This window comes from Xiphias gladius, chromosome 9 (assembly GCF_016859285.1).
Source record: "Xiphias gladius isolate SHS-SW01 ecotype Sanya breed wild chromosome 9, ASM1685928v1, whole genome shotgun sequence".
Lineage (NCBI taxonomy): Eukaryota > Metazoa > Chordata > Actinopteri > Istiophoriformes > Xiphiidae > Xiphias > Xiphias gladius.
In genome coordinates this window covers 13,958,808-13,974,606 of record NC_053408.1, presented here as the reverse complement: position 1 = coordinate 13,974,606, position 15,799 = coordinate 13,958,808, and the positions used below count along the sequence as shown (strand labels likewise).

General features: G+C 39.3%; 1 protein-coding gene across 4 annotated transcripts; it reads right to left on the bottom strand.

Annotated features, from left to right (window-relative positions):
• Nucleotides 1–614: 614 nt before the first annotated feature.
• Nucleotides 615–15,518, bottom strand: nlrc3 (NLR family, CARD domain containing 3). Of its 4 annotated transcripts, none has more exons than XM_040135761.1 (19): nucleotides 15,246–15,518; nucleotides 12,401–12,568; nucleotides 9,460–9,723; nucleotides 7,327–9,073; nucleotides 7,150–7,236; nucleotides 6,791–6,874; nucleotides 5,989–6,072; nucleotides 5,797–5,880; nucleotides 5,612–5,695; nucleotides 5,196–5,279; nucleotides 4,935–5,018; nucleotides 4,167–4,250; nucleotides 3,568–3,651; nucleotides 2,712–2,795; nucleotides 2,344–2,427; nucleotides 2,050–2,133; nucleotides 1,233–1,316; nucleotides 1,037–1,120; nucleotides 615–892 (listed from the first exon to the last, which is right to left on the bottom strand). In XM_040135761.1, the coding sequence occupies exons 2-19, from the start codon at nucleotides 12,522–12,524 to the stop codon at nucleotides 802–804; spliced, it is 3,405 nt and encodes a 1,134-aa protein (XP_039991695.1). In that variant the 5' UTR covers nucleotides 12,525–12,568; nucleotides 15,246–15,518; the 3' UTR covers nucleotides 615–801. The 4 variants fall into 4 exon arrangements, with proteins under 4 accessions (XP_039991695.1, XP_039991697.1, XP_039991696.1 ...); XM_040135763.1 differs by lacking the exon at nucleotides 15,246–15,518 and adding an exon at nucleotides 13,979–14,055; XM_040135762.1 differs by lacking the exon at nucleotides 15,246–15,518 and adding an exon at nucleotides 13,805–13,962.
• Nucleotides 15,519–15,799: the final 281 nt, after the last annotated feature.

Sequence of the window (15,799 nt, the reverse complement as noted above, 5' to 3'; positions counted from 1 at the left end):
CTACACTGACAACAACATAACCAAAAAACAAAGATGGTCTCTGGTGTCGGATGTTGATGACCTCCTTAATCATTTTTGATTTTTAATCATGATTTTGTTGATCCATATTTTTTATCCATTGCTATCAATAGGTCACAAATTTAATTTGTCCAATACTTTAGTTTATGACCAAATACCTGCAAAACCAATGACCTTCTCATTAGCCTCAGCTGTACTTTGTGATTAGTGCTTATTAGCATAATGTTAGCATGTAATATGCTAAACTAAGGTGGTGAAAATTGTTCCTGCTAAACATCAGCATGTTAGCATTGTAATTGTGAACGTGTTAGCATGCAGACGTTAGCATTTAGCTCAAATTACCGCAGTAACCAATAACAGCATCACAGCTTAAAATGTGGAGTGTGCATGATCATTGCTTTATGTACAGGGCCTACAAGTAACCATAAAAAATTCACAATGTAAATAGTGATATGTGTATAACTCAGCTGAGCTTGTGAAACGGTTATTTTAAAGGGAAACGGAAACACTAGAACGTTAATCAAATAGACAAACACACACTATTAGTCACAATAGACACCTGCTTCTTCAACACAAAGAAACTGTTTATTGTCCTAACAAATATAAATATACATATATAAAATTACAGTGAAACTAATAAAAAAACTGTTTAAGACCGATATTCAATACCATTATGTGGCAAGAGTTTAACAAAATTACATAGTTTACATCTCCTTCTGATAATATTATCTATTAGCTACATGTACAATATGACCCTCTTCAGTAAAATTGCTCTTTCTTCGGTCAGATGTCCACCACACAGCCAGGAGCATTGGCTCTTATGGCATCAGATATGACCTTGGCTCCAGATTCGCCAATGCCATTTCCCTGCAAACTACACAAACACGAACTCAGAGGCCAGTTTTTAACAAGAGCAGAATGGCAGAATGTCGTCGTCCACACACATAATAAATCGCATACAATGACGTGTAGTGATGTAATAGGATATATGGGAGGGGTGCACAAAAGAAAAACTCACTTGATGTATGTCAGTTGGTGGTTTCCCTTCAAGGCCATTGCAATGAATATGGCTCCATCCATCCCAAGATTGTTCTCCTGCAAACTGATGATACACACTGGCAATTAATTGTTTTTATGTCTTCTAAATTGTGAAAAGACACTCTGGCAAAAATTTTGGTTCACATGGATGATAATAAGCTCCAGTCAGGACTTACTTCAAGGACTTGAGGCTTCTGTTGCTCTTCAGTGCATTAGCCAGAGCCTTCGCTCCCTCCATCCCTACAGTGTTCCCACGTAGACTGAAACACAAAATGGAAAAATGTGCAAACAGTAAGTATGAAGCACAAAAGCTGTACATAAATGGCAGAGTCTGTGTTAACACTAGCAAAAATAACAATGCAAGAGAAATTCAAGCAGTTACAGAGGTGGAAAAAGGCATCAGGGACACAACTGAATACTGAGGTGGATTCTTATGGAACCAGATCTTTCTCTTGCTTTGTGTCACTTCTTGTTTTAACACAGGGGAAGCTTAAAACTTGTTCACCAGGACCAGGAAGTTGACAGCTTCACAGTGAGCTGCCTTGTGCTTGTTGCATAATGGAAAAAATTTTAGAGGTTCAAAAACAGCGGAAATCCCAACCCTGTTTTGGCGTAGGTTCTGTTCTACCAGCCTTCAGTTCACAATGCATTTTCTTATAGTTTAAAACTTAAAGTTTTTTTTGTCAAGTCTTGAAAGCAGACAAATGAGAGGGTAAATATTTTCAGACAGGCTGGGTAATAGAAGGAAATTATAGTATAGAGGAGTAACATTGCTTCTCATCAATCCAACAGTCCTACTTGACCCCCTTTCAGCCAAATGATGACCTGGTATATGTACCTGGGATGCAATCAGCTGTAACTGACAAAGTATAAAAGAGCAATACTTTTAGAGCAGGACTGAATTCCGCTGGTTTTAAATTGTCTACATATTATATGTGGTCGAATGTCAAATAACAAAAGAACAGTTTGACACAAGTGCAAACTTGGACTCACTCTAATGTTTGCAGGGTTTGGTTGGTCATTAGAGCCGCTGCCATGGCAATGGCGCCATTTGTGCCCGCTGTGACCCCCTGGAGACTAAAGTGACAGCACACAAAACAGTGAAAATAAAAGAAATAACAAACTGTCACACAAGTAGAAAAATTTTTGTAAATCACTTCTTTTATGTGAACATATATCGTATGTATGTGTATAAAAACTGACTACTGTAATCAGTTTTTTAAAACTTATTTTAAATTAAAGCCTGAAAAATATCACTCAGTCATTGCACAAAGTTATAATGCCAACCATAATGTACGAAGAGAAGCATTGGTTTTCAGGGCTTCCGCAAGAAAAGTGACGCCTTCATTCCCAATAGCATTCTCCTGTAGACTGTAAACACACACAGGCACAGTGTCAACTTTAATTAACAATACAACCCTGTGACTGAAATTTCACCTCACTGATAAAACCACGACCAGTCAATAAAATCCTTTAAAGAATCAATCTTTAAAAATCTTTTACAAAACTTCCTTTACTGAATACAGCTTTGAAATCCTGGGGAGACCACTTTAATTACAGAACAAAGAGTGTGTGGGAAAGAGGTAAATGAAATGAGGATTGAGAATGGGATAATGAGGCTGAAAATGGCAGAAGTCTGAACTATTGGCCCCTACTCCAAGAGCTGCATTGTGCCATTGGAGAGCAGAGCATGGGCCAGAGCTTTAGTGGCAGAGGACTTGATGAAATTCCACTGGAGACTGTAAAAGGAGAAAGAGAGGCACATAAGATTTCCATATAAGGAAAATTCTGCATATATGAGCTTTTCTGCAGGGGTCGAAAGTAACTATGTATGATTAATCCACTGGAGTACTTAAGTAGTGTCTTGAGATACCTGTACTTTACTTGAGAATCTCCATTTTCTGCTACTTATACTTTTGATTTCAGATGGAAATTTTCCAGTTTTTATTCCACTGCAATTATGTGATAACTGTAGTTACCAGTTAGCTGGCCGACAGGATTTTACATGCAAAACATAGAGTATTAAATATGCCACATTGTTATAAAGTAAACTACCCAACAATATATCAAGTAGTTAATATATTCTCGACCTTTTACAAAATTACAATGCAATTTATGTAGTTGTGTCTTAGTAATAATAATCCAATAATATTATAAAACACTCAGAGAAGAGCCATCCTGTTGCATTATGAACATTTTTACTTTTGATAGAGCATTTTGTTGATAATACTTTCAAATTTCTACTTAAGTAAAATTTTGAATGCAGGATATTTATTTGGAATGGAGGAGTTTTACATTTACGCATTGCAGCTTTTACTCAACAAAAATATCCCAATACTTGCATCAAGATTGTAATGCTAGAGGAGTGGATCTACATTATTTATTCTATTCTGGTACCATGACTGTGGTCCTCAGGAACATTTTCAAAGTGAATGATGCCTGGTCTCCTTGCAGGCTAATGTGTGTCTACAGTATGTGGCTGCTTGTATTTGCACAACAAGCTTCACTTACTGCAAAGAGGTGAGGCCTTGATTAAACTTGATTGCGCCAGCTATAGCTTGAACCCCTTCATCATGCAATAGATTGGCTGTGAGACTGTGATACACACGCACAAAGACACACAGACACATCGAACACACACACAAACACATACACATACACAAACACATAATAGATATATTACAAATTATTACACAGAATGAAAAATAATATCGGCACAAGTTTGGTATTATAGAAGATAGCAGACTGTACATTATCTATGTTACGTAGAATTTTAAATCTGTCACTCCTTTCACAGTATGTCTGTTTTCAAGCTGATAAAACATGTGGCTTTCAAGTTTGAAAATTGCACATTTTTTTAATTGGGAAAAGTTGATAATAGAAATTATTATAAAAATTGGAGTTGATTAATGTTGTGACTGTTAAGTTGAGAATGTCACCATATTTCTTCAAAGACCCAAAGCTTTCATACAGTAATCTCAGAGGATTTGCAGTTTTCGATCATACAATAGCCCAGACTGACATAACACAGTCTGGGTGAATGATATTTACTGAATAGTTGGATATTTCCATTCATCACACTATATACTGCTATTAATGAGGTGACTCACTCAAGGTTCTGTAGAGAGTTGTTCTCATGGAGGGCCTGGGCCATGTTCTTTGCTCCCTCCACCCCGATTGAGTTCTCCCTTAAACTAACCAGATAGAAAAAATTGATAAAAAAGGAAGGAAACAACGGTTAGGAAATCACAGTTTTCCCAAAAATCTCAATGCCAAGGAACTGTGTTGTTATATTTGACTAATATATATGTACACATACATTAGCATGCATGGACTCAAGTCCCCATATACTATCGGTGGCTATTTTTTTTACATTTTGGGAAATACGCTTATTTACTTTTTTGAAAGAGAGAAGATCAATACCACTCTCATGTCTGTATAGTATATATGAAGCTACAGTTTTGCTTAGCATTGCATAACGACTAGGAACAGGGAGCACCAGCTAGCCTGGCTCTCTCTAATGGTAACTAATCCCCCTACCAGCACCTTCAAAGCCCAGAAATTCTGGCTTCTGCTCCACAGGTAAGAAAACTTCATATCTTCTATTATTGCGCAAATAACTATAAAATAAGGACAGGAAGGAAGAAAATGCTGAATGAGAGCTTGCACTGAGTAACAGAACCTAGTGGACATCATGTCAGGACTTATGGCTCTCTGTATTTACTGGACAGATAGGGGAGTGGTATTGATCTTACGCCACTAAGTCTGATTACAGATATGGATTACATGGAGGATCAAGTCCTGAATGACATTAGTCTTGGGTTGTTGCAGGGAAGCTACCCAGTAAAACAGAGAGAAGCTTCAAGTTTAATACTCACTTCAAGGAAACAAGGCCACGGTTTAGCCTAAGTGCTTTGGTTAAGGCAGTCATCCCCCTGTTGCTGATTGAGTTACTCTGAAGTCTGCAAACAGGAAGGTTAAAATGAATTAACTGAAAGAAAACCTGTGTCACTGTTTCACAGTGTGTGAACCAAGGTGTAATAGCACAAAATGTTAAAATGTATTAACAGTAGACTTTTGAATAAAAGGTGATTGCTAATGCAGAGGGTACAATGCAATCTTGTGTCGAAGGTACTGACTGAAGCGAGAGCAGAGTGTGGTTGAGTGTCAAAGCCTCTGCAAGAGCGATTGTTCCTTTGTCCCCAAGCTGGTTGCTACAAAGACTGCAGACAAGAACAAAAATAGACTGCGCACATTAAGAATAAGGAAGAATGAAGAACAATGTGTGACTCAAATACAGACTCTGTGATAAACAAGCGACACGTTAGTCTATTAGAAAGCTGATAGACTAATAGACTAATAGACTTAAAAAGACTAATAGACTAAATTAGACTAATAAACTTAAACATAAATGTATAAAAAAAAATGTAAAGAACAGCTTATAGTCTTTAATCCACTGGACTGAATGTAAAACATGTTTGCAAGATTGTACCAGCTCAATAGCAAGTATAGTACAGTATGATGTAATCAAGATCAGTAGAGTGGTTCAGATTACATCAACTTTGTGAGAGTCTGGTTTGTCTTCAGTGCATTTGCAATCCTTTTGGCTCCTCCTGCTCCGATTGTATTCTTCCGTATACTGAATCAATACATGCACGAAAGAGAAAAGTACTAATTACTCAACATATAATTTACACAGGGCCATGCAAAAAACACGAGTGAAGCATAGGCAAAACTCACTTCAGTGACACTAATCTGCGGTTGCACTGCAGTACTTCTGCAAGTGCCTGGGCACCTTCCTCCTCAATGGCATTGTTCTGGAAGCTGATGAGGGGTTAGGAAAACTGAGTAATTACAACAACTCAAATGTTACACGGGCATTTTGTAGGATCATTAAGTGCATAAACCAAACTCTACAGCAATTACACTCACTTGATTGATACCAGGACTTGGTTCATTTTCAGAGCTTCTGCCAGGAACTTTGCCCCTTTAGAGCCAATGTTGTTGTTCCGGAGACTAAATTATAAATTGGTGGTTAGATGATATACAGCAATGTACAGTAGGAATTGAACCACTATGCAGCAATGTATATGCCTGTGAAATTTGAAGACAAAGACCATACGAACTGGAGCAATTCAGGGACTTGGAGATAAGCATAAATTTCAACTTGTATTTGTTAAAGCTGCAGTGTATAAGACAAAATTGAACTTCAGGGACCAATATCTACAGAACACCATTCCACTAGTAAGTCAAAATCTTGAAAATTTTCCTTGCTTTGGATTTTGGTATCCTCTGATAAAAAACTATACAGGCAAATGTATATTTAACAGCTGTTTACCAGAACATTTTTGATCATTTGTCATTTATATGCTGCCATAAGGCAATATATAAATGTAGCTTTAAACTTGCAGTGGTTCATATTGCAGTATATTACTGTATAACATTATCTAATATAGATATATTATTCACTAATATAATGATCAACCAATACCAGAAGTGAATATGCTGTAATGTAATACACACAAGTGTTGAATTTATTCACATCCATGTGTCATCTCTCATTTAATTCCAAATAAAAATAAAAGGTTATTAGGTTTTTTTTAGGCAGAGCACTCAACTTAAGTTTAGTGCAGGAGAAGTACACCAGTTTCCTTCTATGAACTCAGAAGGTTATGGTCGTTCACTCAATTCAGCTGTAATGAGTCATACGTTGAAGGAAACAAACAGAACTCACTTGAGAGCAGTTAGTGTCCGGTTCACCAACAGGGCTCGACTCAGTGCTTTTGCACCTTTGTTGCTGATGGCGTTCTCTGCCAAACTGAGGGGGTGAATAAAAGAGGTTATACTCATATGGTGCACAATATTAATGATAATCTCATTCATCCTCATTGCCACATCACATGATTATCACTAAGTGTCTCTTACACCCTTGAAATCAACTAGACCGATACTAAATCATAATTAAAAAGTTTCAACATGTATTCGAGCAATCAGGCAACTTCATTTGATACAGGTCAGAACTACTAGGCTGTAAAATGTTCTTGATATGATGCTTTACCTCAAAAAGGAGTAGAAATTTAAGTGCGATCTCACCTTATTTTCTGAATATGGCAGTCTTTGGCGCTCAGGAGGCTTCCCAGCAATTCCATGACATCATCTTTGAAGTGATTATTCTCTAACCTGTTGAACAGAGAAAAAACATGAGTTTCACCCTGCATTTTTTCTACTGAGTTTTAGTTTATTGGGAGACCGTGCTTTGGGGGAGCTGACCTGAGATGGCTGCAGTACAGCAACTGTGGAAGCAAACATTTCACTGTGGTGTAGTTCAAAGAGCCTGTTAGGTTTGTCTGTTCACTGCACTGTGGAGACACATGCAGCAGGTAGCCCAGCACAACACAGTGAGCCCGGGTTAACTTCCCCGCTAGGCTGCCGAGCCGCAAATCTTCCTCTACACTCCGCAACATCTCTGTTTGTTGCAGCTCCTGCAAACAATAAGCCAGGTTCACTGCACGCAGGGACACCACAACACCCCCGCTGACCAAGAGGCCTTGTAAAAACCCTGCTGCCCAGGCCTTCTGATTACCATCCTCTTTCCCAAGGGCCAACAGCCCAGCGAGAGGTTTAAGTGCCACTGGACACAGCAGGCCTGTCAGGAAGCGCACAAACACATCCAAATGACCATCTTCAGTTTGTTGTGCGCGCTGAAAGGCACTTCTGAAGTGATTCTGGAAACCGATCTTGGGCCAGGACATGGTGCTTTCTGAGAACAAGTCAAAGATGGCCCGCTTGGAGGAGACATGGTAGAAAGTAGCTGCAAGAAACTCCTGCAGAGTCAGATGAGTGAATCGGTATGTTGTGTGTATGGCTGACTCCTCCCGAACAAGAACTCCTGCACCAAGACTGCTTTGAGTTAACAGTAGATCTATCCCATACGCCCTGAAGTCCTGCTCACTGAAGGTGTACTTGTGTTTGAGGAGCCCATAAAATGCAAGTCGTCCAAGATTCCCTAGCAGTTTACGATTGCCCCCATGAAGCTGCTCCATTTTTACAGGCTCCCTGCCTCTCGGTTCACCTACTTCTGCCTTCATGGAACAGAAGTGGGCGTAGAGCTCAGTGCAAGTCCTTGGAAGGCTTTCCTGTGTTCCACTCTGTATTATGTACATCAGAGTATCAGCTACTATCCAGCAAATGCATGGTATGTAGCACATCACCATTAAGATCTTATGCGACTCTAAGTGTGCCCATATTTTGCTGGCAAATTCTCTCTCTGAGAAGTGATGGTTTAGGAAGATCTGGATGTCCTTCGGGCTGAATCCTGGGACCTCAGTCACCCTGTCTACCAGTCCTCCAGGAATGAGCGAGGCCACACCTGGCCTGGAAGTCACCCACACTGCTACATCAGGGAGAAGATTACCGCGGATGATGTTAGTAACCAAGTCGTCAATGGAAACTTCTTTTTTTGGGTCATTGCAGGGTGCTGCATCAGAGAAATTTAAAGTAAAGCGGAATTCATCCAAACCATCAAATATGAGCAGTGTCTGGCAGGAGCTGCTCAGGATCAGACTGGGGTCTGTTAAGTGAGGAAAAGTCATTTTCACCAGTCTCTCAGCTGAAAGCTTCTCCAGTGAGTTCAGCTCACAAAAGGTGAAAGGTAATATGAAGCTCACATCTGTACAGATGGCCCCTTGGCTCCATTGTCTGATGAAGTGTCGGACCCAGGTGGTTTTGCCGATACCGGCAACACCGACTGTGACGGAGACCCTGGGAGGCAAACTGACCCGGGTCATGGGTTCCAGAAGCTTGGCCAGCGGCAGCTGTCTGAGATGATTTCTTTTCCCTCCGCGAGTTGCCCCCACCTGCATCAGGTCATGTTCCTTTTGCTGCAGGTCAGAAAGTCCATCGACCAGAAGTAAGGTTCTTGAGGAGATGTTAAGTTTGGGGCAGCTGACTGAATCTCTGTCTCTGTTCTGCTCATATTGCCGTAAAAGCACCTCTTTGTGCTCCTTCACCATGTAATCTGCAGAAAAATAAACTGACTCAGGTTATTGTCAGTGATAAGAAAAAATATGTTTTTTTATTGTTTGCCAAGCAGGTGGAGCAGGACATAGACATGTCAGGACATGGTGCTTTACAATGTGGTAAATTTACACACACATTCATACACTGAAGACAGCACTGAACAGCTCACGAGGAGCAGTTTGGGACTCATTGTCATGGTCCAATACACTTTGACATGGCTGTTTAAGAATTTCAGGAATCAAACCACCACCCCCTACTATTACTGGACTTCTGATCTGCCACCTGAACTACTGGATGCCTAAACTACTTGCTGAGAGCAATTTTTTCTCCACGCTTTAAAAGAATGACCAACACAGAGAGCAAATCCTATTTCAAGCCCCTTACCGTGGTTTATGATGAGCTGGGCCTCCTGACAATTTGAGCTCTCTATGTAACCCTGGAGAGCAACAGAGCCTTGAGTGTCCTTGCCAGTGACAATAGTTGTGAGCATGTTAACCTGGTCTGGCAGCCGGCCCGCTTCCTTGATCTTGGTCCCCTCAGCTGAACTCAGCATATTCATCTTTCTCAGGTGGGTGAGCATCCCCTCCAGGAAGGATGTTGTCGTGAAGCGTTGCAACTGGTCTTGATGCTTTTGGATCCAGCCAAGATCTAAACCAAAACAGAACACAGAGCAGAGAAGACTTTTAAGTCACAATTAATGTAATTAGCAAGTTGCAACAACAATATTTTATTCTGGCCCAGAACAATACTTTGTAATGTTGGAAAAGATGTAACATTATGCTACACATGGCAAGCAGGTTTTCGTCTCCTCATTTTTATCTATTTGTCAGACTTTATTACAGTTTAATGAAAAAAAAATTACCAATCACTGAAAGTTCTATACTGATGGCCAATTATTAAAGGACTCATGGTGGTCATTCTTATTATGTGCACAAACACACTCCTTTCCTAATCCTGTTCCAACCCCTATCCCTCTTCTTTTTAGCAATGCTGGCGTGGCTCTGTGGATTCAATGTCGGTGTGTCTACCTTTTGGTTAATTGGTTGGACATTAATACTTAAATATCACAACAACTACTGGATGGATTACAATGAAATTTTGCACAGACATTTGTGATCCCCAGTCAATGAATCCGAACAACTGCTGATGGTCTAGTCAATTTTATTTATATAGCCCAATATCATAAATCACAAATTTGCCCCAAGGGCCTTTACAATCCGCACAGCATATGACACCCTACATATATCCTTAGACCGTCGCTTTGGATAAGGAAACCAACCCCCCCAAAAGAAACCTTTAATGGGGGCGAACATTAAAGAAATTTCAAGAACAACAGAGGATGGAGCCCCCTTCCAATATGGACAGACATGCACCAGATGTTGTGTGTACAAATCCCCCGACTTTTCCTCTGGTGCCATCATCAGGTCAAAACTTGAATTTCTCCAATATTTTGGTTTATGACCAAATACCTGTTTTCCTGTTAAACTGATTTCCAATTATCAAGACACAGCCTAAACATGATTCATTCCTCTAACAGAAAAGGATGTACAGATCGTTGTGGAGAAAATGATTCTCTGGATCCCTTGAATCAAGGAATATTGACGTTGTGTTTTTAATCAATAAAACCAATCTATGATGTTTCCCATGCTCATAATCTCTTCAAAAGAACACAAACACTCGTCAAAGCAAACATTCATAAAAATATCTTTGGATACCTGTACAGTAGCTATCAAATGTTACTCTCAATTTTCTTTTCCTCATGAAATAATGTTGGTGTTTTGTGGATAACAATCATATTTGTGAGCACATTTGTTGTTGCATATAACCAGTTGCATTTGTCATTCCTTAATACACATTTTACATAGGAGTGAGGTATGAAGTGATTCAAGGCAAAAATATTTAACATAGTGTACAACAGCCTATTTAGTGTACTGTATTAACCCAAACAGAAAAGAGCTCAGGATTTTCCCACACTCTTTTTTTCCGAACTCCCAAAGCAAATTTAATTACTGTTAGAGAGCTAAACGTTGCTATGCACAGTAATGACAGATCATCAGCTTCAGCTTGCTCTAAGCTTTCTGCAGCAGTTACTTTGATCAGCTATTATCACCAGTGCTTGTGAAATGTGTGTTGACACAGTTACCAAAAATGAAAGTGTATCTCTCCCCGGCCTTTTCAAACTTCACAGTACAGATTTACCGATCAAAATTTCAGACTGTGCCGTTTTTAAGACGGTTTCAATGATCAGTAATTCAATAATTTAAACCCAGGTGGAATTTAAACACATCAGATGTAAGAGGTTTTCAGCAAAATTAGGAGGGAATAGAAAACTTTCCAGAAATCTCCTCCTTCACTTATAATCAAACTAAAATCAAACATACATCTAGATTCATAATTTAAAACCATTCACACCTGAAAAATAAAATTTCAGCTAAGGTGACATCAATATCCCTGAAATCTCCCTGGGATATTCAGCAAAGCAGAGTAAATTAAAAAGCACTCGATGGCATGCAAAATGGCAAATGTCCAGGTAAGTGTTTCCAAAATAACTTTATAACTATTTTGAGCATCTTCAAGTACCAAATTTATCGAGAAAGCTCAAAGTAATTTCCACAACGTGCAAAAACTGCATCAGGGTTTCCCCCACGAAACCAGTACACGGACGTGGTAAGCAGTATGCCATAGTTTTTAGTTTTTTACTAGATTAATAGTAACTAGGAAACATAGTAAATGTGATATTAATAGTAAAGTATATTCCAACTAATTTGGTCTCTGTGGTTGACATCAATCACCCGCTTTGACCTTTATCATTTAACAATTTTTGTCTGTTGTCATTTGACTGAGTGAGCTGGTGGTTTTTGTTTTTTTTCCGCAAGTCTTCAGCTGTAGATGCTACATACAGTTTTTGGTCTCTGCCTTCAAATCACCACCAACCTCAGGCTCACCAGACATCACTACACAATAACCCTTAATATAATCCAAAATGCCCTTCAATTTGAAACTAAAAAAAGACTATCTAGAAAACACTGATGTGAACTTTGTTCTGGGTGCCAAACTTCAACCATGAAGGGTAGGTTGTCCTTTCCTTTCATGTCATTAATCACAGCTACTGTTTCTTTACTGATAGGGGCTTTAATCTCACCCTGAAGCTTAGCAAACATGATAAGAATATTAAAATGTGTATGGTCCTACATGCTCATTCGGTCAAATTGATATAAAAAAAAGTAAGGTTAAAGGGGTAGGAGAGTTTGGGGAAACACAGGAAAGCAGCTCCTGCCATTATCCACACTAAAGCCATGATGAAACTGTTAAGGGAAACGCTTACCCTCCGTTTCTGCTCGTGCAGAGAGAGAGCAGGACGTAGACTGGAGATCCACGTAGCAGTCGTCCTGCCACGTAATGCGTTTGCTTCGGTCCAGGATAGAATCGTAATGTGCCTTCATCTCCATGAGGAAGTTTGATATTTTCCGCCCCCAGATGTTCCTGTTTGTGTCTACACAATATGAAAGAGCATTACTTAAACAAATGTGCAACAACCACAAATTGGGCATTACAGGCTGTGATGAAGGAAGGTGAAGAAAATTAACCGAGGTCTCACTATCTTCGAAAAACTTCTTTCCCGGTCTAATTTATGCTCTGAATGTGAATTTAATGTGTATTAAATCAACCATTACCTTTTCAGGATGTCTGTCGAAAGGCAACAAATATACTTGACTATCAAAACGAGATTGCTGTGTACAGAGAATTTGTTCTAAACCTTTCACTGGTAACGTCTAGCTCTATTTAGAATTTCAATGACACAGGTTTGATAAACAGATGGCTATACAGCTTTCTGCCAATGCACTGAGAATCTACATTCATTTGCTAGATGTGACAGATGCTCTAGAGGGACTAGCGACACCACTCAGCAGCGTGGGTGTAGCCATCACATCAGGGGAAGAAATTCCACAGCCCTCTCAAAGTCTCTTTTCACAGTAGCAGTTACGCACTTGTAGCCTCTTCATGTCAGAGGCTTTCTGTCTAAATACATTCTGAAGAAAGCAGCCTCGATGTCAGTAACATGAATTACTTAAGGCCAACTTAATGTTGGAAAAATTACTGGAGAAACTGCTTCAGCTGTCAAATTGTATCGGCTCCAATTCTTCACAGCACTGAAAAGGCTATGCTCAAAGTTTTAAATTAGAATATCAGATTGGATCTATATGCCAGAAAAAGAACTATTCTGCTATTTCTTAACTTCAGTTCTGCATTTGATGCATTTGTGTTGGCCTTACTGAGAGGCTAGAGATGCAAGTTTGACTCTCAGTCCATTCTTTTGTGTCTATATACTAGGAAGACAAGACCACATTCATACGCTGCTGTTGCAATTCACTGTACCACAAACATGCAGCTCAAACATGCTTCACAGTTAAATAAAGACAATTATGACGATCGGAGAAGAGGCCAAATGAGTGAACCTCATTTCAAAACTTACTGCCTATTCTCTGAAAAATACATCGGTGGCTAAGAATCTGGGGGTAATTTTTTTTTATATATTCAAATCTGCAATAACCTGCAGCCAAAACAATCTGTGAGCACGGCATCGACAAACCAATACCTTTAAAGTTGATGTGGTGAACATATGGTATGTTAAAGAGCTGCTTTTTTTCCCCTCATCCAGACATTACTGTTCATTTGGAGTCGTCTTTCTGGCCCCCTGATGAACATACATCCACATTCACTCTTTTACCTCTTTTTTTTGGTCTCTTCCAGTTCTCTTTAAGTTCATCACTGCGAGTGACCCCTTTCACATTGTCTTCACATTGCTATTTGATATATTATTATAAAAATATCAATTATAACCTCTCAGTCTCTACGTCAGTCGCCTGTCAGCTATAGAATTCATTTTAAAGGCCATGCATACCTGCACAGGTGTTTTAAGTGAATCTGGCAAATTTGGCCTCTGCTCAAGTTGAACGTGGGGGGGTGCTGGGAATTACATGACATCACAAAACGTAATGAAACAATAGGAATGATAAAGTGAAGGGGATGTCAATCTTGACCACGCCCAGAAAATTCTGAGTGGAGGTCTCATCAGGTAACAAGTGAAAACAGCTGGGGGGCTGACGGGCCTTAAAGCTGCTCCATGTTGTTTTCAAAAGATTTCACAGCCTTGATCAAAATTGCAATAATGACGTTCTCACATTTCATACCTTCATTGTCAGAACGTCTGTTACAGTTCAATGCGGTCTGTTGACTCTCAGGTTAGCGGTTCCCAAAGCCAACAGTGAACACTTTTATTTTTTTAAGCTTTGTGTGTTTGGGCGTATGTTTGTTTCTCTTTTGAAAAAGAAACACATGCCCTAGTTGTTTTTAACCTAGGACCTTTTGTACCTTTTCTCACATATTTTTTTATTTTTCATCTTTTGTATAGCACATTCTATAGCATCCATATGAAATGTTATATAAATACAGCTTATTATTAGTAGGATTTCACTACATATTCACAAAAGCTGTTGTGTAAGTACTGCAGAGATGAATAGTGTTAGTGGTTTCACTTAGACAAACGGGAAATGGCAGATGCCTTCCTGTGTGGTTTGTTGCCGATCATGTAACTTCTCAGTATCTTCTCTTTCAGAAAGTCAATTCAAAAACTCAGACCTCAGATATATCGAGAGAGCTCACCAGCTCCGCTGCCAAATTTACGATCTCAATAGACAACGTCATAACATGTTACTGTGTAACTGTGCTGGAGAGAGCGCCCAAAAGTTCTGACCGTGTTAAATGTCCATTTAATAAAGAAGAGCAAGTAAAATTACACAATGATTATCATCAGCAATGTGCAAAAAAAAAAAAAAAAAAAAGCAGTATCATTTGCATGACGCAATATTCCCGTAGTACAATGCAAATAAAAAAGCCAGCCAGATCAGTTGTAAATGAAATAATATATGAGTAAATTATACCAGTGTAAATTGTGCCAGTATATGTCAAAAATGTATTCAAAGGGAATGAAAGACAGCTCAAGAAGTGTATTTTATTCCATTTTCATTGGCCTGGTGCAGATACAGACTCCAGGCAATGCTGAAAATTTAGCTTTTATGGCTGGAGTCAGTTTTAGAAAAACTTCTGTAGCGGTCAAGGTCAAAAATTTTTTAAATGCCGTGTGCAGACCACAAAACTCGGATACTCACCATGGGTTTGCTGAAGTTGTCTGTAGGTGTCAAAGTATGGAAAATGCGGCCCACACAGATGTTTTATATGGTAACAGCATCATTCTCAGGGAAGCAGACGCAGGACAATTTCAAGTGCAAATCCGAGGAACCACTGTGGAGTGAAATCTAGTTGAGGACTGGTGAGCAAATTAAACGAGTCACGAATACACATAAGCTGAAGTCATCATAACTCAGAACTGTTGCTGGTAGATACTTTTTCATGCTGCAGCTCCTTCCTGTCTATCTAAGCTGCTTTCCTGTATTGTGGTTTGCAGGTTGAAGAGTCAGTAGACAGACAAAAAAAACCCTCTACTTTCTTGTACTTTTACGTGTAATGTGACACCGATCAAGGTCTGAGAGTTTCATCACACTTCAGGCTCTTCTATTTAGATAGCTACTCAACTATGCAGCTGATGTCGGACCACAGAGGGAACCAAGATTAAATACGTGATTATAGGCTTTAAGGCTTACTAGTAAGCAAAAAGAGCTTTGGGTAGCAAATGCATCAGTAAGTACCACTGCAGCCAGGGGAT